We start from the raw sequence: 24087 nt of genomic DNA on the forward strand, positions 1-24087 counted from the left end.
ATTTTATAACACAAGCGCGTATATGCGCAGTTTATAAAATAGCCTGACTGTGCACTCATGTGCACATAATTTTAAGTGGACGCACGCCTACGCACCAAATGCCACTTCTACCGTATCAGTGAGGGGGATTTTAAAAGATGAGCACTTGCGCCATTACCAGTTTTTCCAGTTCATTCCCAGTTCACTCAGGGTAAAGAATAGGACTTCCAAACCTCCCCCCCCCCCCTTTTTTTTTTTTTTTTAAATAAATAGCATCTTAGAAGCTCTGATAAAATGTATTCCATGAGTTTAAAAAAAAAAAAAAGTAAAATAAAAGACAAAATGGTGCTGTGAAAGAGGCTATTAAATCCAAAAAGGCATCCTAAAAAAATGGAAAGCAGGACCAAATGAGGAAAATAGAAAAGAATATAAGCACTGACAAATTTAAAGGTAAAACATTAATAAAGTAAGTCAGGAGTTTTTGAGGAGAAACTTGCCAGATATACAAAAACTAATGAAAAGTTTCTTCTTCTTAAGTATATCAAAAGCAAGAAGCTTCTGAGGGAGTCAGTTGAATCATTAGATGAGCAGGGGGCAAAAGGGGTGCTCAGGGATGATAAGGCCACAGAAGAAAAACTAAGAGGTCAATAGTCAAAAGCCATTCAGATGGATAACTGACAGCTGGAGGGACCAAGCCCTGTTCAGAACTGAGTAACTTTAACTGGGTCAGGTTACCTGGGGTAAATCTAGCTGGTTAAAGCGACTCCGTTCTGAACAGGGATTGCTCCCTCCAGCTGTCAGTGAAAGGACCAATCATTGGACTTTTCACCAGAGGTGATGTGAATAGATTAAATTATTAATATTATTGTGCCAGGAGCTGTCAACCTTTAACCCAGCAGGCCACTTTTGGAGACTCAGGTTGAGGGGGTGTGTTGACCATCATCTTTTTTTTTTTTTAAGGTCTGGGATGGGAGGATTGGTACCAACTCAGCATGCTAGTTTCCTTTTTTTTTTCTATATTCAAAGGCCCACTGATTGGCAGAGTTACCTGGGTAAAGGTAACTTTAACTGAGTATGTTCAATGAGAGACTTACCTGATTTAAGTCCCACTCAGGTGTCCTGACCACACTTAGCCAGTTAACTTCCCTCTCGCCGTTCATCTCTATTGACCTCTGTAAAGTGCTTTACTGGCTCGCAGGTGTCGCACAAATCAGTGTATTGGATTAAAAATATGAACCCAGATTAACAGGAGAAACCTGCCAGATCCACAGATACGAACACGTTAACTCATAAGCCCACGTGAGTATTCAGCAAGGCTGCAACAGAGTTGAGAACATCCCCCCCCCCCCCCCCCCCCCCCCCCCCCCCCCATAGCCCACTCCAGAGGGAAGATGCAGGCTTTTACGTTTTTCCTAGAAGCTAAATAATTTGTTTGAGCCCCTAACCTCCGGAAGAAAACTATTTCATAAAGCGAGAGCGGCATCTGAAAGGGCCCTTTTTTCTATAGTGAGCTAAACGAAGCAGCTTGACCTAGATCAGTGTTTCTCAACGTTTGTCGAAGCCCGGGCTGCTAGAGCGCAGGGAGAGACTCCTGAAGGAAGTCCCTCCTATGGCCGAAGAGCATGGGGGGGTCTCCAGTCTCCTCTGTGGCTGAAGTGCAGATGGGGGAGTGCATGCACCCCCCCCCCCCCCACACACACACACGCATTCAGGGGTCTCGCCCCAGCCTCCCTCTAATGTTTTAATTACAAGAATTAGGACAAAGCAGCTGTGCTTCTCGCACCCAGAACCAGGGGGAGGTTAAAATTCCGATCTCATTCTGGAAGACACCAAAGCCGGGGCTAAAAACACTTACACTGGTGGCAGTCATTGGCTGTCACAAGCAGCAGCAGTCTCTTCATGGCTGCAAAGTCAGAAACCTGTGGGATTTTATTTTTTGTTGTTGTTGTTCATTTACAACGGGGGAAATCCAGGGCTCGGCTGCGCCCGATGTTTATGTTTAGTCTGCTAGCCCGATCGGCCTGTTCGGGTGCCAGCGGTCTGGCCTCACACCCAGAAGAGCAGCAGTGTACAGCCCTGTGGGGGCCTGGAGTGACGCCACTACCAGGGCATTTTGGACCAGAGATTTAGAACATAAGAACATAAGAAATTGCCATGCTGGGTCAGACCAAGGGTCCATCAAGCCCAGCATCCTGTTTCCAACAGTGGCCAAATGAGAATGTCCCGCTCGTGGCTTCAGGCGACTTGGGTCGAAGCCCGGTGTCTGTCCGACTGCAGAGGGCAGCTGCAGCCTGGATCTGCTTCTTCCTGCAGTGAATGCCATGGAGCAGCAAAAAAAAAAATGCTGCTGGGGACTTCTACCGGTCCACAGACTGTGGTTGAGAAAACACTGCCCGAAATGAAGCACCATCAGATGTCCTTCACTTTTTTTTTTTTTTTGCAATGGTCTGTGACTTTGCATGGACTTTATTGCAAGGAAAATGCTGCACTTTGGATTTGCGTTAATATTTAAATGAGCCGCCACCATGAAATTAAGACACATTTGGAAAAGATTTTTTTCAGTGAGTGCATAGTAAACCTATGGAATTTGCCACCGGGGGTGTGGTCAAGGCATGTTATAGAGCTGGATTTAAAAAGAAAAATAAAAAGGTTTCAGTAAGTTTCCGGAGGACAGGTCCATCAACAACATATTAGCCTCTTGCTTCTGGGAGTAAGCAGTAAGACATGAGTACCCCCATTAGGATGGATCCCCCATTTCTTACTCCCAGAAGCAAGGCGTAGTGTTTGTTCACCAAATCTACCTCGCTAATATCTGTTGATGGACTTGTCCTCCGGAAACATTACTGAAACCTGTATTTCATGCCTTGACCACACCCCGTGGCAAATTCCATAACTTGACTGTGCACTCACTGAAAAAAAAAATTCCTTTCTAAATTTCTCTTCAGTCTCATGGTGGCGGCTCATTAAAATATTATGCAAATCCAAAGTGCAGCATTTTCCTTGCAATGAAGTCCTTTCTAATTTTATATCTTTTAAAACTTCACCAAAAAAAAAGATGATGATGATTTGCACGAGCAAGGTTACCGGGGGCGTGGTGCACTCCTACCTCTCCTGGCAACTTCCAGGGCTGCTTCAACGGCAGTGCTGGAATCATCAGCAACTCTGGAAGCTACCGGGAGCGGTATCGGTGTACCACAGTCCCGGCAGCCCTGGGGGTTTTCGGGGGTGTCGGGTGGAGCCAAGAGGGTTTAGGTTGGGAGTGTGATAGGAGGGGTAGGGTTGAGGAGGGGGCCTAGAGGCGCATACATTTTGTGAAGGGGCAGGATTTTGGTGGCTCTCAGGCCAAGGCTCGCAAATTTATCAGTATCTTTAGGTTTAAGAGAGGGAGTATAAGATCAGGCATTATGCCTACCATAACTTGGGGGGGTGCAATCGGGCCTGCAACCTTTGGGATTTTTTTAAATTCCTTTCTTGGCACTTAACTGAATATAGCTGGTTAAGATATAGTTATCCGAGGACACGTGCCCACATGTACTGAGGCGTGTCCAGGCTTAGCCAAATAACTTATTAGCTAATTCCAAATGTCAGAGTTGGCTGAATAAGTTATTTAAGTTAACAAGTAATAAGTTAACTCCACCCCTGAACGCCTCCCATTTATCCAGATAAATTTTATCTGGTTAATGACTTAGTCGAATACAATCTTATCTGATTAAAAGGGACAGATTTTCAAACCTCGGAGTTTATCCGGCTGACTGACAAACCCCTTTGAATATCGACCTCTATGTAAAAAAAAAAAAAAAAAAAAGCCTTGGGGAAATGTGTGCACTCCATGGAGCACACGCTTCCCGTTCTTGGTTTTAGTTTCTCATGCGCTCCTGAAAGCTGCAGTGTGTGTTGCCATTTGCAGAATCCCAGCACGATACAGACCAGTTGGATACGACAAGGGTAAGATGATGTGCTGTTCTCTGGCAAGAGTGCAGGGGAATATATGAGAGCAGCTTAAGAATTTAAAAAAAAATAATAATATTTTTAACTGAAAGCTGGTGACTGTTGTAACTTGTTGCATGTTCTTTAGGAATACCGCACTTCACACAGTGGGTGCACGTTCCAAAGTGTCATGTTGTTGTTTTTAAAATGTCCTCAGAATTAAAACATTTCACATTTCTTAAAATAACTTCTTTTTTTAAAGACTTCCCATCCATTTTCCTTACTGTGGATTCAGCTGTCTGTTGAAATTTCAGTGAAGCAATGGTTACATGCGTTATGTATAGTATATGATGAAAAGGTGGTGCTCTAGCCAATATTTTTAGTTCATTTTTAGTTATTTATTTAAAAACTCTTATATTCCACTATGTCCAAGTATCAGTCCAGAGCGGATTACAAGAATACGTTCATAAAACACATTATGCTTTACAAAACATCATACGACAAAATAAAACATTTAAATACTTAAATGACATATCTGTATAAATCCTAGGACGGTAACTTTCAAACTGGTGCGCAGGCACACACATGTGCACGCATGCCGGCTCGCGGCAAGATATTGTATTTAAAATATTTGTGATCCACCAATCACCAGTTCTAGGTGGCTAAAAAACAAATGTACAATTAATCTAAAAAAAAAAATGAAAATAGTAAATACATTTTATATAAAAATACAATAAAACGGATATTTCTGCAGTCATCATGCCTGAAACCAGTGAGTTAAATATGCAGTATGAACTATTACATTGCATTGCAATGTGAATATTTTGTAGAATTAAGCATGTCTTGGTATGCATTATATTACAAGAGTGCTTTAACCCACAAAAGATTGGGGCAGGGAGAAGGAGGGATTTGCCACCTTCAGGGTGGCAAATTAAGGATCGGTGTGTCTCCTGACCCTCCTTCTAGTCACTGACCGACCAAATGAGAGGGGTCCTACAGGTGCCTCCAGACTCCCCTCTTCAACCCTACTCTCTTATCACACTCCCAACCAAAACCCTCCTGGCTCTATCTGACTCACTCATACCACTCCTGGCAGCTTCTAGAGTGTCCCTCCTGCCAGGTTACCTACAAATGTCCCTCTCCCCCACCTCATTGTAAGAAATGTCTGGGCAGAGGGTGTATGTAAAAGGCTGGATGGGTGTCTGTAATTGGCAGTTGGGAGGGGGGATATGAGCGAGGGCACCTCAGATGCCTAGAAAGAAGGAGAGGAAGAGGACTGGATGAGAAGATAGGGAGAAAGAGATTGTGGGAATGTGGGGGTGAGCAGGTCTGGAGCTTCGGAGGGACAACTTTCTCTCCTCCTCTCTTCCCCAATATTCCAGCCTGCTGCCCTCTCCCATTTCTCACACTGAAGATTCCAGAACCATCTTGGGTTCCTTCCTCCCTGTCAAGATCCCAGAGCTACCTCCTGACACTGCTTTTGACCTCCAAAATCCAAGACCCTCCCCTCTTCTTCCTTCTCCATCCCTGAATTTCCCACTTCCTCTCCTTTACAAGATCCTTCTCGTCCTCCTACTGAAGCCCCTTCCTCCCTCCATGATTCCAAAACCTACCTTCCTTTTCCTTCTCCTCCCCATCCGTAAGCTTCTCTCATTCTGTATCCCAGTGGTGGGCAAACTATGGCCCATGGGCCAAATTCAGCCCCTCAAGATGTTTATTCCAGCTCGCCTATCCCTTGGAAACCCTGCATTATGTGCGGTTGGCTGATGCTCCAAACTGCCTGTCAGAATGTCCAATGTTGACATCAAAGGCCAAATTCTCGCCCTTGATGACACTTGACACTTGAGCAGGAAAGTCAGAGCATTGGCGCAATGGGAGGAGGCGAAATATTCCAAATGTGTGATGGTGCAGCTTAATGATGCACTGGAGGGGTTTCCATCCCCCACCAGTGCAGAAAGACCCCGTGCGACAGCTCGCTGGCGGGGTTCCCACCCCCACCAGCGAGGAGAGACCACATGTGCAAGTGTGTTGGTGGGGTTCCCACCCCGGCCAGTGAGCAGAAGGAAAGACCCATGTGAAGGTGCGCTGGCAGAGTTTCCAACAACAGCTAGCGAGGAGAGGCCCCATGCAATGGCGCACTGGCGGATTTCCAACCTCCCACCAGTAAGGAGAGGCCCTGTGCTGCTGTGGGGAGGAGTGGTGAATAATATGAGGTATAACTACTACTACGAAACATTTATTTATTTATTTATTTATTTATTTATTTATTTACTTACTTTTATATACCGCGGCTCGTTGGCAAACATCACCTCGGTTTACAATCCAACATATTTAAGAAAGGATACAATAGCTGATAACATTCAAATTATATTATAATAAAACCAAACTAGACTTAGCTAGGGCGAATAGTACTGGGGATCAACTTAAAGGGACATTATTAACAGTACAGAAATTTTTTATGTCCATATTATTCATATTGTAGGAGGATAGGACATCAAAAGGTGTTTAGCGTAATTGAAAGTAACTGATTGGAATGGGAAGAAAGTATTATATACATTTCATAAAATAATTTAATATGAAGAGTAAAGGTTCATAAATTGTAGGCTCGTTTAAACAGGTATGTTTTTAAATTCTGTTTAAATTTCTTGTGGCAGGGCTCCAAGCGCAGATCAGTAGGTAATTTGTTCCATATGTTAATACCAGCTATCGTAAATGTTCGTTCTCTTGTAGTGACATATTTTATTTGTTTAAGCGTCAGTGTCTTTAGCTTATATATATTTATATAGTGCTACAAGACATATGCAGCGCTATACAGCATATAAAAAAATGAAAGAGGGGTGAGAGTGAAGCATGGAAAGGGACAGAGAGGGAAGCAGGGAACGGGGTGAGAGATGGTGAGTGACTGAAATGGATGGGCCATGAATGAGTGGAAAGGAGAGGAAGATGATGAGTGTCAGGGAAGGGAATGAGTGGGAGGGAGGGGTGAGTGACTAAGTGGGAAGGGGTGAGAATGAGAGGGGGAGTGGGAGTTGGGGTGAGTGAGAGGGAAGAGAATTCAGGGGGAGTGAATGGGAGTAAAAGTGAGTGGGAGGGGAGGGAATGTCTGTGGGGTGAGTGGGAATGAGGGGTTAGTGACTGAGGAAAGGGTGAGAATTAAGCAGGGGAAAAGGGTGAATGGAAGGTGAGTGACAGGGAAGAAAAGAGTGTGAGGAGATTGAGTGACTGAGAGGAAAGTGGGTTGAGTGATAGGGAGACGTGAGTGAAAGGAGAGGGTGAATGACTGAAAAGTAAGAGGGGGAGGAAGGATTTAGAAGAAGGGAGTGAGCAGAAGAGAGGGTAGAAGGGTGCATGAGTGTGTGTGTGTGTGTGTGTGAATGAACGTGTGCGTCTTTGAGAGAGAAAGGAGGAAGTTTGTGTGTACCCTCTTCTCCTTCCCCCTATTAATTGTTATGACTGATTTATATTTCTTGATTTTGTTTTATGAGGAATAGTGATATTTCAGTTTTTACATTATTGCACTGACCATGAGTCTGGCTTTTAGGGTCTGCAGTCCATCTTTTGTCTGCACCTTACTATTTATACTTTATGGCCTCTTTATTTGTATTTGGTAAGGGTCTGTCGATGTTCTGCGTTTGTCACCCAGGTGAGGTAATCTTCTAGTCAGGAAAACACCTCATAGCTTTTGGGTTGAAAAGTTTTCTGATTTGGGTAGAGGCTGGGACCCATGATTGAAGGGGCTCCTCGGGTGCTAGAAACGATGGTGCTTAAGCCTGCTGGATACTGAAATGCCTGCAGCAAGTACTGGGGATTTGATTATTGCGTCGAGGATCTCCAAGGGGGACCCCCCTTCCCCCAAACACACCTATGGCTCTCGCGGTTGATAACTTGTAATGTGGCCCGAGCAGAAAAGGTTTGCCCAGCCCTGCTCTATCCACATCCCAATCCTCGCTCCTTCTCCATCCCTTCACTCCTCTCTCTTCCCTTCTCCCATCCACGGTCTCTCTCCTCCTCCTCTCCCCATTCCTGATCCTTCTCTTCTGCTAACATAGAACATAGAAACATAGAAATGACGGTAGAAGAAGACCAAACGGCCCATCCAGTCTGCCCAGCAAGCTATGCACTTTTTTTTTTCCTCTTACTTGTTACGCTTGGCTCTTAGTACCTTTTCGTTTTATTTCCCTTCCACCCCACCATTAATGTAGAGAGCAGTGTTGGAACTGCATCTAATTGAATATGTAGCTTCTCCTTTTCCCTCACCTTGCGTGCACCGAATCCCATTTTATCCTGCTGTCTCTTCCAGCCTCTCAAGATTCATCTGCTTTCCATGGCTTTTCCAGATTCAACAATCGGCTAAGCCGGTTGCCTTTTACTGTTTCTCTGCTCCTCTTTTATTATGCACGGGCCAGCCTCGATTCTTAAAGAGTTTAGAAAACGAGTTCCTAACTGATTAAAGCAAGAATTATCCTGCAAAAAAGAAACTGTACTCATGCATTTGACTGCAAAAATCCAAGAAAAAAGTTTTAAATGGGGGTGGAGTGGGAGTAAAATGTAATTGATAACCTCACGCAAGTAAAATACAGTAAGAACAAGGAACTAATAATACTAGAGACACAGGGAAAGATATCAGAAAAAAATGGAGACAATAATCCCAACCTGCAGCAAACTCAGGAGTAGATTTTGCAGAAAGGTTAGAAAATCCTGGTGCACAGTTTCTGATATTCTGTGGTACATTTGCCCTATATCTGAATAATTTTACATGTTAGATTATGCTACTTTATTTTGCAAAATCAAAGTAGCCATTTTTCAACATTACTTTATGTTTTTTATGATGTACTTTTTTCTTGTGGGATCAGAGAAATAGAAGACTTCAGAGTTGGGAAGAGGAGAAAGGGGGGATGGAGAGAAGAATTGGGAATCAGGAGGGGGAATGATTTAGGATGGAGTGAGGAGCATGAAGGAGAATCAAGAATTAGCTCTCTGCTTCAACGGCAGGGGAGAAAGTCTGATACTTCACTTCCAACGCATATCCAGCATAGCTCTCTGCTTCAACGGCAGGGCATGCGTGCGGTGACATTCACAGCAGGGGATTCAGTAAATGCATCCCATGGTACGATCACCTTCTCAACCACCCCCTGGCATAATCGTCTTACCTCTTCCCTTCAAAACCCCCTCCCACCCCCACCCAGCATAATCACCCTCCCTTCCCTCTCTCACTCGCGCCATGGCATAACCACCCTCCCTTCCCTCTCCCACCCGCGCCATGGCATAACCACCCTCCCTTCCCTCTCCCACCCCACACCATGGCATAATCACCCTCCCTTCCCTCTCCCACCCGCGCCATGGCATAATCACCCTCCCTTCCCTCTCCCACCCGCGCCATGGCATAATCACCCTCCCTTCCCTCTCTCACTCGCGCCATGGCATAACCACCCTCCCTTCCCTCTCCCACCCGCGCCATGGCATAACCACCCTCCCTTCCCTCTCCCACCCGCGCCATGGCATAATCACCCTCCCTTCCCTCTCCCACCCGCGCCATGGAATAATCACCCTCCCTTCCCTCTCCCACCCGCGCCATGGAATAATCACCCTCCCTTCCCTCTCTCACTCGCGCCATGGCATAATCACCCTCCCTTCCCTCTCTCACCCGCTCCATGGCATAATCACCCTCCCTTCCCTCTCCCACCCGCGCCATGGCATAATCACCCTCCCTTCCCTCTCTCACCTGCGCCATGGCATAACCACCCTCCCTTCCTTCTCCCACCCGCACCATGGCATAATCACCCTCCCTTCCCTCTCCCACCCGCTCCATGGCATAATCACCCTCCCTTCCCTCTCCTTATGCCCAGTTCCCTATCACTTTCCTTCCATTATCTCCCACCCCACGTCCTTGGCATAATAATTTTCCCTTCCCCCCCCCCCCCCACCCCCTGGCATGATCACCTTTACTTCCCTCTCCCCTCCACCTCCCCAGGGAAGGCAGTAAAAGAGAGAGGATGGAAGTTTTGTCAAGCAGGGGGAGCCAGAGGAAATACTGATGTGCATGTATGGTACAATATGTGTTTATTCTGGGAGTGGGGAGACAGAAAATAGGGGCTATATTTGCTGTGAATTTTGAATTGTTGTGACCCTGAGAGTATACAAGACATCTAAAACTCTTGAAAGGGATACAATAGCCATGAATGTTTGAGAACAAATTGGACTGTTCTAGATACTCACACAGAAACAGGCTAGCAGAAGACCTCACCTCACACAGACAGACCCTCGTCAAATAGAGACCACAAATTAGAAACAGAAACATGGATAAACTGCCTGGAAACCCAAGAAGCCAGGCTCTGCCTGCAATGCAACACCGGAGAAATACAAACAGAAATGCATTTCCTCCTATACACTATATAGAAATATTCAGAAAGGCATGTTTCTCAAAATAACAGAGAAAATCTAATTATTCTCACTTCCCATCCTCTACTACAGAAACAGCAGCAATTGCTAATCCTCCGAGCCCCACCGTGTCCCCAGCACTCTCACTCTCAACCCCCCAGAGTCCCCAGAACTGTCACTCTCAGCCCCCTGGAGTCACTCACTCTCAGCCCCTCCCCCCAGTCCCCAGCACTCTCACTCTCAGCCCCTAGTGTCCCCTGAACTCTCACTCTCAGCCCCCCAGAGTCCCCAGAACTGTCACTCTCAGCCCCCTGGAGTCACTCACTCTCAGCCCCTGTCCCCTGAACTCTCACTCTCAGCCCCCCAGAGTCCCTAGAACTGTCACTCTCAGCCCCCTGGAGTCACTCACTCTCAGCCCCCTGGAGTCCCCAGCACTCTCACTCTCAGCCCCTATTGTCCCCTGAACTGTCATTCAGCCCCCCAGAGTCCCCAGCACTCTCACTCTCAGCCCCTAGTGTCCCCTTAACTCTCACTCTCAGCCCCCCCAGAATCCCCTGAACTCTCACTCTGTCCCCCAGAGTCCCCAGAACTGTCACTCTCAACCTCCCGGAGTCTCCAGAACTGTTACTCTTAGCCCCCTGGAGTCACTCACTCTCAGCCCCCCACTCTCACTCTCGCCCCCCCCCCCAGTTCCCAGCACTCTCACTCTCAGCCCCTAGTGTCTCCAGAACTCTCACTCACTCTCGCACTCCCCCCAGAGTCCCCAGCAGTCCCATTCTCTCTCAGCCCCACCAGTCTTCAGCACTCCCACTTGTAACCTCTTCTCTCCCTCTCCCCAAGTCCCCAGCAATCTCACTCTCAAATCTCCCCCCACCCTGAGTCCCTCCCCAGCAATCTCTGAACATCCCTCCCCCTCTTCTCCAAGTCCCCAGCAGTGAGCAGTCTGACCTTCTACTCAAGCCTCTTCAAGAGACCAATGTTCCGTAGGGGCTTGGGAGATCCTTACACTGGCCCCACTGTTGTTGTATTGCTTCTTCTTTTGCCTCAGCCTTATGCTCTCATGGTTTGCATGAGAGAGCCAGCATGGCTTGAAGGGAAACCCTGCCTTCTGCTTTGGCTGGTGCAGTCAGCAAAGCACATGGGACCTCTTCTGTATGGTCCCGCCTTCTGCCCTGTGTTGTACTACTAAGCTGACATCAGTGATGAAGTGCCTGGAAATGCTGTGAATATTGGCTCCACCCCCATACTACTTCTGGCTGCTTGGCTCCTTGCTATTGGCCCCTGCATGCTTTGTCAGGTTCCATTGGTCCCACAGTTCCACCTGGTAAAAGGAGCAGAGGGCAACAACTGAGGCAGTGGTGATGACACTTTAAAAAAAAAATGCAAAAATAAAAAGTCACTTAAGGCCAGGTATTCAGAGAATCCCTTGAAGGCCCTGACCGCATGATGCAGGGTAAGGAGTGCAGGGAGAAAGAGGAAGGGGGGGCTCAGCACAGAATGGATTGGGGAGAATGTACGGCAAGGAGAGAGGGACAAATAGGTTGATTCAGGGCACAAAGTGGAGTGGGAGAGAAGGGAATATGGGGGGAGGAGAAGAAAAAGGGTTTGCTGGGCATTGGGTGGGAGAAGAGAATGGGGATGCTGGTATGAGGGGAGAGAGAGAGAGGGGTGCTTTTCTGAAGCTGCCACCTCTATAAGGAGAGCTGTGCCTTTCCTGCTAAAGGAGAAAGCACTGAGTCAGAGCAGACACTGGTAAGTGAAAGCGGGAGGGAGGGCACAATTCTGAATATCTGCTCTGGGCATCGAAAAAGCGGGTCCAGGTTCTGAGCATGTGTGTGGGAAGGGAGGGAGTGTGAGAGAAAAAGAATGTGTGTAAGGGAGGGAGGGAGGAAATGTGTGAGTAAGGGAGAAAGGGAATGTGTGAGAGAGTAAGGGAGAGAGGGAATGTGTGAGAGCATGTGTGTGAGTATGGAAGGGAGGGAGGAAGTGTGTGTGAGAGAGTAAGGGAGAAAGAATGTGTGTGAGTAAGGGAGAGAGGGAATGTGTGAGAGCATGTGTGTGAGTATGGAAGGAAGGGAGGAAGTGTGTGAGAGTAAGGGAGAAAGAATATGTGTGAGTAAGGGAGAGAGGGAATGTGTGAGAGCATGTGTGTGAGTATGGAAGGGAGGGAGGAAGTGTGTGTGAGAGAGTAAGGGAGAAAGAATATGTGTGAGAAAGGGAGAGAGGGAATGTGTGAGAGCATGTGTGTGAGTATGGAAGGAAGGGAGGAAGTGTCTGAGAGTAAAGGAGAAAAAGCATGTGAGTAAGGGAGAGAGGGAATGTGTGTGAATATGGAAGGGAAGGAGGGAAAGACTGAGAGTATGTGTATGAGTAAAGGAGGGAGAGAAGGAAGGCATGTGTATATGAGAAAAAGGACAAAACTTTTCCTTCCTCACTCTCCCCCACAAGTCCATGATAATCTCCAGGTGACTGGGAACCAAAAGTTCCCAAGTATGGAGAGCGGGGAATTTTTTTTAAAAATCCCTATTAGTTTAAATTATTGGATGTTATTTGATGTGTTTACTGTTCTGAAATATTTTATTGGTGTTGTACAAATTTTTAAAAATTTCCCTATGATTTTTTAGATGATAGGATGTTCTATTTGTTACCTGTTTTGAAATATTTATTCTTTTTATTAGTATGGATTTACAATTATGATAAATGTTTTACGGGAACTGGTGATGCTTCTTTTTTTCGATTCTTGCACTGCACACAGAGTTTGGCTTTTTGCGGTTTCCAATTCGGTTTTTGTCCGCATGGTTCTGTTTATATTTTATGGTCTCTTTATTCAGTATTTGGTGAGGGTCTGTCTGTGTTCTGTATGTGAGACGGAGGTGAGGTGTTCTGCTAGCATGTAGTTTCTGTGTAGGGATCTATAGCAGCTTGATTTGATCTGTTTTCCTAATAGGAGTTGCATTGATGTTTTAGGGCCTACTGTAATATTTGCAGTGTTGCCTTTTCATACTCATCTAAGAATAACACTTTGAATGTACTCTGATTGGTCAGTATGAAAGGTATAAAAGATTATGCACCTCACTGGAACTTTGGGGTGGCTGGATGATTGTACAGTTGTATGGACCTGTTGCCCCCCAGAACAAACTATTTCCTCGTGCTTTGTTCTGTTCCTTGTCCCTATCCCTTTGTCTTTGTCTTTCCCTAACAAAGTCTCAATTAACCTATTGCAGCTGTACTTTCTTTAGAGTAAACAGTAGGATTGTTACTGTTTGAGTGCTGGCAGTTAGTACTGTTTTGGTATGGGAGGTTTACTATATTGTAACTGTAATTCAATCAACTCCTGGCTTTCTGAGACCAGCCTCACACCCAACATTTGTTACAATAGACCTAATACCATAAGGCTTCCAAGAGTCTTTTTTTGCAGGGTTTTATGTTTCGCACCACAGCAGTGCATGTAAATATAATATACATGTGAGTGATATTTTTACCTCTGCAGACTGTACTCTGAATGTCCTTTTTCATGTAAACTGTTATGATAAATACATCATTTTTAATCATGTGTGGGAGTGGCCAGTTGGGGAGGGGGACTAGGCAGTGAGGTTCACCTTGCATCAGGCTTGAGAGCATGTGCCGCACACATACCCCCACCATTCACCCATCTCCCAGTTCCCCAGAGGCGCAGGTGCTGGGGAAGGAGATTCCTGGCAGGGTGGCGAGCTTGGGAGAAATGGTATCACTTGGCACGCTATCTGCCGCTCCCTTGGGAACTCCGCCCCCTGCCTCCCCCTTTCCCCATCATTTCAAATCGTCAGTAGGGCCAAACTCCAAGGAGACCACCCCCCCCCCCTCCTTTGCCTTCTGACTGATTTGGCATGTGCTGCATCGTGGGGGGCACCATCTCATCCCTTGCCCCAGGCAGCAGATTACCTTGATTCACCCCTGGTCGTATTTATAATGAATTATGATAGGATGGGGGGTTTTTTTTTTCTTTTTTCATATTGTTTCAGGTTTGTGCGAGCTGAGTTTAATTCTCAGATAAGGCCTACACTAACCTTTTTTTTTTTTTTTTTGCTGAACCTGCTCCAGATACAGTAATAATACGGTACATCACTTAAATAGGGATAAGGGATGGGGAATGGGGCAAATGGAACACTTTTTTATTTTGTGATCTGATGACTCTCCAGAGTGCTGCACTAGAAGTGACTCAAAGGTTCTGGGTTCTGCTCTCTGCACCACTGGGAAGTTACTTCAGAGTCTGGCACATATTCAGAAGAAAAAAATCTTGAAATCAAGCCTGCTAGCTCGGCGGGAACATCCAAATGGGAAGGCAGTGGAACAAGGATTCTAAGGGTGGGATAAAAATGTGGACTGATCCATTGTTGGAGTATTAATGAATGTACTTTTCCAGAAAGTAATCACTTACTGCTTTAAGGAATATCACAAGCTAACTTAAACCAGTGGCAGGAATCAGTGCCAACAGTTTGCATCCATATTTCTTTATTTTGTGGATTTTTTTTATCTGACTTGCTTTTTATCCTTTATCTTTCAGGTTGGATGTAAAGAAGGCGTGGAGAATGGAGCTGATCTCCGATCGATGGACCAATTGAAATGGTCGGAGGGAGTGTGCAGCCTCATGCATTAGCCCATGCACACGATAACCTCTCTCCTCCACGACACCAGTGCCCTCTGCCTGCCCCCAGCACTCACTACCGCATCTTCCGCAACTGCGAGCGAGACGTGGTGGAGCGCTCCATCAGCATCCTGCAGGCCAGCGGCTTCTACTGGGGCCCACTGTCTGTGGGGGAGGCTCACGCCAAGTTGGATATGGAGGCCATGGGGACCTTCCTGGTGAGGGACAGCTCTCAGGGGAACCACTTGTTCAGCTTAAGTGTGAAAGTGGCAGCTGGGCCGATCAGCGTGCGGATCAGGTTCCAGGAGGGATATTTCTGGCTGATGAACCATTTCTCAGACTGCGTGGTGAAGCTGCTGGAGCTGGTGGTGGAGAGGACTCAGGCTCAGCCCATCTGCTGCGAGAACGGCGTGACCCTAGTGTTCTCCAAGCCCCTACGGAGAAGCCGAATTCCTGCCCTGCAGGAGCTATGCCGGCGTAGTATAATTGCTGTCCATGGGAGGGAAAAGATACCCCAGTTGCCTCTCCAGCCAGTGTTGAGGAAGTACGTGGAGGAGTTTCCTTTCAAGATTTGAAACCCGCTGGCCACACAGCATTGGGAAAGCCGTCCTGTGACTGTAATGGTGACAACAGGGCGCTCTCCCTGTCCTGCCGATGCACAGAAGGAGCTGTGACCACTTGCAATGTTCAGTGGTATCTGAGCGCCCGCACGGTCCGTTGAGATCTTCAACTCAAGAGCTAAGAGGTTAACGTCATTCTTAGCATCACAAAAAAGCTGCCTCTTCTGCAACAAGCCAAAACAGTATTGGGAACAGCCACCTATGGCTAAAGCTGATGAAGCTTCACATTCTCTCAGATACGCTCCACCTTCTGCAGTTTCCGTACTGACTGGAGCTAGAAGCCATTTGATCAGAGGTCCACGTTGGCTTTGGGTGGTGCTCTTTGGAGTTAGCAGCAACGAGGGCATGTGTGCCCGATTCTTTTGACTGTAACCTTAAATTTAAATCCTCCTTCCTGGCTTTACGGTGTGAAGGAAGGGGGAAACTTTCAAAGCAGTGAGAGATGTGTGTGTGGCTGACCCGCTTGCGCAGCTGAGAACAGGCCCTTGTGCGGCTTTCTTGATCCTCAGGAAAATGAATTAGAGGGCTGAGGTCCACTCCTCTCCGCACACAGCCAGATCTGGCATCCGCAGCAATACCTAGGAATATAAAGAGGAGCTTGGGGCGAAAGAAAAAGGATGCCTTATCCACTAGATAGCTGTGTAAACTGATCTAAAATTACCAGAATGACTTAAGCTCTTCTGTCAGGCTGTTTCAGAACATCCTCTCCTTTCTTCTCAGGTCCTTCAAACACTTAAACCTCTCCCAAGCCATTGCTCACTTTCTGGTGATTTCTCCTTGTGCTCAACTGAAACGGCGGGGGCGGGGGGCCTCTTAGATTTTTCTAGTACCTATAATATTCCCAGAAGCACTGCTTGTACCCGTGCTCTTTACCTACAGGAAGATCTGATTTACAAAGTAGGGGAGTAGCTATTGGAAGCCAATAGTAATAGGTGGGAGAGAGAAAAAGGGGGAAAAAAAAAGGATAAAGTGCGTAGCTTGCTGGGCAGACTGGATGGGCCGTTTGTTCTTCTTCTGCCGTCATTTCTATGTTTCTATGTAGCACAAGGTCCGTCCCTGCTTGCAGCGGTGGCAGGCCCCCCTCTTCCTGCTTCCTGTGGAGCCCAGCTGGTTTAAAAAGACTATTGCCATATATTCAAACTTTCTTTTTATTTTTTTTTTCTTATAAAACCAGAGTGAATCTTGTTTCTTTCACATCAATTTTTGTCAAAATTCATTCCTTCTAATTCACATTTGTGGCTCTTCCCTGAACCCCCTCCAAGCACATGCTAACCAGCAATGGATACCATTCTGTTTTCAGAAAAAGATGTATTTTTCTAGTGGCAAAAAAAAAAAATAGGAAAAGCTCTTTTATTTTCTTAATAAGGCCCGGTGTTTTCAGATTTCACATGCATGGAACATGGGCAGTATAGAAACTTTGAATTCTGGTCTAGTTTTTCTTCATATGGGAGATGCAGTTGGGGTTGGTGTATGCGATGGAGGAGAACGGCTCAATGCAACAGTGCTCCCTCTGTAAAAATAAAATGGACACGATTGAGGGGAGCAAGCCAAGTGACTGGGGCATCAGATTTATCTGCTGATGTTATTGGTTGACTATCAGAATTATTGATTGGCTTCTGCTTGTATTTGGTCCATAATATCAAGTGCAAATTCCACCGTCACCAGTCGGTGTTTGAAAAGTTTGCAAAGTGAGCGCAGTAATCTTTGCCCTGTCTAAAATGAAAGGGGGCCACATTTTCTTTGTGCAGTTCTGAACTTAGCACATCAAGGGGAGCAGCCACAAATGGTAACACACCCAATAATGTCTGGTCCTACACATGCAATAACATCAAAAGTGATAATGCATGGACTGATAAGACATCAATTCATGTGATACCATTTGTGACATTCAGGCCAGCATGGCTACTCATCAGCAAGCATTTCCAGCTTGTATGTGGCTGCTTCCAACACTTTTTCTTGACACACGTTTTGTTTTTTTCAGGAGAGAAAAAAAAAACAACCCAAACTGTTTCTTAAGAACTATGCATCATTTGACTTAATTTATACAAAAAAAAAAAAAAAAATAAAAGAAGGTGATTGTGCTGCTCACTTTGTTTCTATCCCCTGGTAGACGGGAACTTGATGTAAGACCACACGAATGTACTGTGGATTCTAATATCAATTGCATGGCCGTGACAAGGCTAAAGTGTCACGGGGGGAACGCTGTCACCACTGATGGATTATCTAAGCCTGTTTGATGGGTCACAAGGTTTAGATTCTTGTAAGGATCTTCCTTGAGAAAACTGGAGCATGTGAAAGAGAACCGTTCTGCTCTTTGTTTTAACTTGAATACTACTCACCCTGCTGACTCTTGTTATGGCGTAGAGTAATGACTTCTCAGGGGTGTGCTGTGGCTCAGTCTATGAAGGGAGCCTTTGGGCCAATCCTGGCTTTTTGTTTTAAAGTCTCATTCCGGCGCACTGGGGGAGGGGGGATTTTTAGTTTTGCTCCTTCTATTTGCAGTCAGTTCTCGGGCATTACGGTGAAATAGGAAGGATATGTCATGAAGACAGGACTTGGCCGAACGTCTCCCTACCAAAATCTGGGTCACATTACATCCCTGGATTCCTCCAGTCATGGGACCAGATGAAAAGATTTTTTGTTGAAGGACTTATGTGTGTAGGGAGGAGCGAGTTGGAGCTTTGAGAAACAATTTGTGATGAAAGCATCAAACAGGGGTACTTACTTTGCTCTGTGTGTGACGCATCCGTGCGAGCCACGGTTGTCGTGGTTGACTGGATGACAACTGCCAAGGTATCTCTCTCTTTTTTATGGTAGATATCACACTTTTTATCCTTGTAATAGATGTAAGGATCAACAACATTTTAATCTTCTTATCAACCAAATCTCCTGGCATCTTTTGAGCATTTACATTTATTTTTTTTTTTTAATGGGATGGATCGGTGAAAAATAATCAAAAAATAACGTTATTTTCAGGCATTGCTGCAGTCCAGTTTTCTTGAACGGTTTGAGAGCTGTTGAATTCCATGCACGCGCCACTAACCAGCCTTCCTGGAGTTTTATACGTCTCTGAAAGAAACTGTCAGCTTGCCAGCCCACATATAGAGACGGTGCTCGGGGCAATGGCTGGGAATAGTTTACTCTATGAAAAAATTGAATGAAATTACTTTGTTTTGTTTTTTCTTTATTAAATTACTGTTCAACAAGTGGTTCTGCAAAGCAGGAAAAAAATAAATTTCGGGGAAAATGAAAGGGAATTACCCGGGTCCGATCCCTGACAGTAGGGTGGTGGAGCATAGGCCACCGCCTTATCCTGATAAAGGGGCCACGCCACGCCCCCATTCTTTTGATGCCAGAAGTGTTTGCTTTTGCAGCTGTTACTCCACAAGAAGAGACATAAGGGACCCGTCTCGTAAGGCTAAGTGAATCCAGCTGAACTTCACTGACCTGGAAGCTACTGACTGCTTCCAGAGGCAGAAACTTCAGCAAAGTTCAACACAACTGCACACCCTGGACATGGCTTCTGAGTTGTTATATGAAGCGCGTCTTTTAAGTGCACATAAAATCAAGCGGTGGGAGCAGGTTCCAGTCTTCAGATCTCCCCCATGCATTTCACAGCGTTCCCAGCCCCTCCGCACATCTGTACTTTGCACTGCCGAGCCATCCTGTGTCGCCCTCCTCTTCCCCACCTCCCATTTTATTGATATTTTACAGTGGTAACGGTTACATTAACCTTTCCGTCCTGGGAATAATTTATTGCATTGTTCTTGTCCTTTGAAGAACCAAGTTGTCGCAGTTTTACAACTTTTGTGGCATTAAAGCTGAAAGTGAAAAGGGGGAGTCTAACTGGGAGGGACTTCATGATGCAACAATCTGCTTGATTGGGGAAGGTACAGGGCCTGTTCCAATCTCTCTGCAGAAGTGTTCAGTCAGACCTTGGAAGGCCCTCACTCTTTTCGGGCTGTGTGCAGTAGGAGGGGGGGGGGGGGTGATATGCTCAGCAGTTTGTTAATCTGGGGGCATGAGATTTCCATTCCAGTTGAGTTAGGCAGAAAAAATAAATAAATAAACTACAATCGTCACGCTTTTACTGTGTAAAATTGGGGAATTCCCCCCCCCCCCCCCCCCGAAAATAAACGTTGGGAGCCATGAGAGGTCAGCATACCTGGGAACATTTGGGTTTTGCTCCCCTGGGGTGGGAGGAGGAATATAACCAGCGTTTTTTGCTGCACATGTTAGGGCCCCGAACCACCATGCGCCTTTCCTTCAGGTGAAGGAAATAGGAGAAGGCCCACTTTCCTGGTGGCACCCTCTGCACGTAAAGTAAAGTGGGAGCGGACGGGGGCAGCAGCACCTGAGAGCTGGGCTTCCTGCCCTACCGACACGGCACTGGCAGCTCCCCAGCTTGTCGCTGGCACACGGGAGCCCCGTAAATGGCTCGCCCTGTCGAAGTCATTTTGCTGGTTATTCTTTGTCAGGATTTATTTTTGAATGATTGTTCATCCAAGGTGACATAATTCAATATGATGTTACAACTCGGCCACGTCAGTGCCCCTTTTCCTCCTTTCTCTATTTCTGCGGATAACGTTGTAATCGTCCCAGTCCACTCAGCCCGTAATCCTGGAGTCATCTTTTACTCCCCTCTCTTCTCCACACTGATAAAACCTGCCGTTTCTTTCTCTGTGCCACCACCAAAACCCGTCCTGTCCTTTCTGAACGCACTGCCAGAGCCCTTATCCACTCTCTCATCGCCTTCTGCTTAGACTATTGCAACCTGCTCCTCACAGGTCTGACTGGGACAGTCGGCCGTCTCTCTCCACTACAGTCTATCCCAGATTCAGCTGCGCGACTTATCTTTCGCCAAAGTCGCTACACCCAACTAACCCCTCTCCGTTCCCACATACAGTTCAAGCTCCTCTTACTCACAAGTGCCTTCACTCTGCAGCTCCTCACTACCGCTCCTCCCCTATCTGTGCCCATCTCCTCTACCGCCAAGTCCCGACTCCGTGCTTGCCACCTGGCTGCATGATATACTTGGAATGGACTTCCTGAGTCAGCACTTTATGCTCCCTCTCTTGCCTTGTTTGAATCTTGTCTAAAATCTCCATCTTTTTTAGGCTGCTTTTAAATCTTAACCCCCAGCTCAGAGCCTCATCAATTGTTAACTATAGCAGCCGCCTGTGGCAGCCAAGGTGACTAACGTAGCTGGTTGGCAGCTGCCTGCACCACACCCATTTTTCCCTTATCCTGTGCTTGTATGGAGAGGGATCTGGTCCATTGTGAGGAGTTCCTATGCAGTTTTTGTTTCCTCCCTTCCTTTGTTATAAAATTTGGAAGAGAGACTGGTGGGGCTTTCCGTGCTTCCCTAGGCCTTCTTATGGCGCTATGAGCCCTCCCCGTATCCTCACTGCCTACTCCATGCAGGTTGGCGTGCCTCACAACAATTTTGTAAATGTAGCTGTGCCTTGGGCTTCAAAAAGGTTGGGAAACACTGTTCTAGAGAACTTATATTGTAATCCCTCTGGGGATAGAGAAATCCCTACTGTATCTGCATGAAATTTGCCTTGAAATGTCTTGAAAGGTGGAATATAAATAAAAACAAGAAAAAACTCAACCTGTTTTTCTCAGGGGAATTCTTTTCTATTAGAAGAGTCAAAAATCCCTAAAGCACCAGAGGCTGATCCTGCTTTATATGCCACCTTCCCAATGGTCAAATGTAAACAGATCTAGGCAGAGAGTTACTCATTATTATTTTTTTTTTTTTTTGCTTCCCCCCCCACATTTTCTCTCCCGGGGATGGTAATTTGGATGACACCGATGCTCTTGTTAGGCAAGAGCTGGAAGACAAGCCCTCCCCAAATCTGACCCCCACTCCCACACACACACCCCCCTCACCACCACTGCTCTTGAAAACAATTAACCCCTGCAACAGACATTCTCCTCCTCCCTCCATCCCCATCTCCAGGCTGAGTGTGGCACCTGCTGAGGCTGACCAGGCAAGAGCACCCAGTGCTGCAACCAGCCTATAGACACATTTCTCTTTTTAGTTTAAAACTGGTTTTGTTTTTTTAAATCCTTTGCCTTGTCATAAAGCACCACCCATCCTCCTTTCTACTGGAGAATATAGGAAAATAAATGCCTTTTGTAATGTGTGTGTTTGTGTCTGTGTAAGAGAGATGCATCTGTCCAAGCAGTCCGCTGCAGGCGATGGCACAAGCTCATTTTCTGAGGAGAGCAGGTTTCTTGAGGGCAGACAAATATCATAGAACTACTAGGGCAGGGCAGAGCTTAGCCAGAGTTGGGAAGAGGTAGCCATTGATAGCCAAAAGCAGTGACTGATTCTGCTTTTGCGATTCCTTCTGTGTGAAGAAATGTTTGCAGCCAGCGGACCTCGTCATTTCAACACCTTACCTCGGGTTATTAGTGCGGCCAATGACAGCTATAAAGATGGGGTGAGTCTTTTTACCAAACATTCTTGCCAATATTCCTAGAACAAGGGACAGGTCTGTTTTTAGGCCAATGTTATGTTATTTTTTTAAACTTCTGTAGACTTTGAGAGAACTTGTTCTGTTATTTAAGCTAATAGTTTATTGTCCTTTCAGTAACTACTGTTACATTGCACCTGTACAGAAAAGCATTTGATGTTCAAAATTATATCAAATATTTTTGCTGTTTTCGTTTTGTAAATTAAAAATAAGTTTCTTACATTTGAGGCTCTCATGTGCGTCATCATTTATTTTCCCCTTTCCCCAGCCTCAGAAATCAAGAAATTGGTTGCAAGGTGTATCAGAGCCCAAATGTGGTAATTGGAGAATCTATTTTACGTCTCCCCTTCAAAAGCCTTTCTGTGTGTTATTATAGGAAGATGTCGGCAAAATTAACAAGTAGAAAAGGTGTTGCTTGGCGAGTGTACCCAGACGTGCATATAGCATTCCTTTTTACAGGGACACGTGTGTTCAGAAAACAAATTTCATCATTGTAATACAATCTTGAGAAAATCCTCAAGTACCAAAAGATACAGAGACCAAGAGAATGTGACAGAAAGATACAGAAATCGTCCCAGCTGTACTGGGTGCCACCAGCCTGAATAAAAAGGAACTTCCAGGTGCGCCTTGATATGCCACTTATACATATATTCTATGAACTGCAGAAGGAAGCGCTTTTTGGCACAATGCAAGTACTGAGATGGGCATTAGTACTAAATTGGAGAGCCCAAGTACATACTCACCATACCCTGGCTTACAAGCAAGGTTTATTCTTTTCAGGTTGTGCCCGTTTGGAGACATTACCCTTTGGGGTAGATTTTATAAATATACGCATGCGCGTACCTTATAAAATCCAGGGTCGGTGCGCGCAAGGGGGTGCACATTTGTGCAACTTGCGCGCGCTGAGCCCTGCGCACACTGTCCGTTCCCTCCGAGGCGACTTCGAAATCGGAGCGGCCTCTGAGGGAACTTTCCTTCTACCCCCCCCGGCCCTATCTAAACCTTCCCCCTACCTTTGTTGTCAAAGTTACGTCTAACTCTGCGCGCACCAGCGGGCTGCTGGCGCGCCATCACCCGACCCGGGGGCTGGTCCAGAGGCCTTGACCATGCCCCCGGGCCGGCGCCACACCCCCCGGAATGCCCCGAAATTCGCACCGCCCACCCGACAAGCCCCTGACACGTCCCCTTTGCGAAGCCCCGGGACTTACGCGCGTCCTGGGGCTTGCGCGCGCTGCCGAGCCTATGCAAAATAGGCTCGGCGCGCGCAGGGGTTTTTTAAAAGGGTTACGCTCGTACCTTATCCGCATAACCCTTTTAAAATCCCGCCCTTTATGTCTACATATAATCTCTCGTAGCGGGCCATAGTTCCCAGTTCCGCTGAGCCAGGGGCAGATTGCAGGAAAATATCGACCCAGAGGATTTTTTTCAAAACTGGCCCAGGGTTATCTTAACGCCCTCATGCACTTTCCCTGCAACACACATGTCAACAGCTCCCAAAAGCACGTCAAGTCAACCTTGGAGCCCGGCAGAATTATACTTACGCAGGCACACTTGACTCATAGCACACAAATTTGAAGTGAGCTTAAAGAAAGTTGCACAAAAGAAAATTTCTGCACATACAGCCTGTCAAAAATTAGAAGGAAAGTTGCTTTGCAGGTGCTCATTTTGAAAAAAAGAGAAAGGACATGCATAGTTTTTCTTTGAAAATGCTCCCTAAAATAAATGTGTTAAAAGCATTTGTATAGTTTACAACCACATGGGCTCTTTGAAACTGCCCCCTTAGGGGTGAATTTTAAATGCCTGGCGCATGCCAAAACCAGGAAGTAAGAGAGTATGGCCAGCCATCGCTCACCGAGTGGATTTTAAAAGCCGCCCGTGGACGCGCGTATCTCCTGGTACACGCACAAGTAAGAAATTGCAAAAAAAAGGGACGGGGCATGATCTGGGCAGGATACACGCGTTCTGGGACTTAAACATTAAACGTGCACGCGCTGTGCTCCTCTGCCACGTAACTTTGCTACTGCTATTGGATGGCGTGTAAGTAATAAAATAATAAAACCTAGGCTAGTCAGCA

General features: G+C 46.3%; 1 protein-coding gene across 2 annotated transcripts in view; it reads left to right on the top strand.

Moving 5' to 3' along the window:
- Window positions 1-22238, top strand: part of LOC115084939 (suppressor of cytokine signaling 1-like) — a 225994-nt gene extending 203756 nt beyond the window's left edge. For both annotated transcript variants that reach the window (XM_029590378.1, XM_029590379.1), the window contains one exon: window positions 14828-22238. In XM_029590378.1, coding sequence (XP_029446238.1) covers window positions 14887-15483 — 597 coding nt within the window. In that variant the 5' untranslated portion in view covers window positions 14828-14886 and the 3' untranslated portion in view covers window positions 15484-22238. The remainder of the gene's footprint in view (window positions 1-14827) is intronic.
- The last annotated feature ends 1849 nt before the right edge of the window (window positions 22239-24087 follow it).

Source organism: Rhinatrema bivittatum, chromosome 2, assembly GCF_901001135.1.
Source record: "Rhinatrema bivittatum chromosome 2, aRhiBiv1.1, whole genome shotgun sequence".
Lineage (NCBI taxonomy): Eukaryota > Metazoa > Chordata > Amphibia > Gymnophiona > Rhinatrematidae > Rhinatrema > Rhinatrema bivittatum.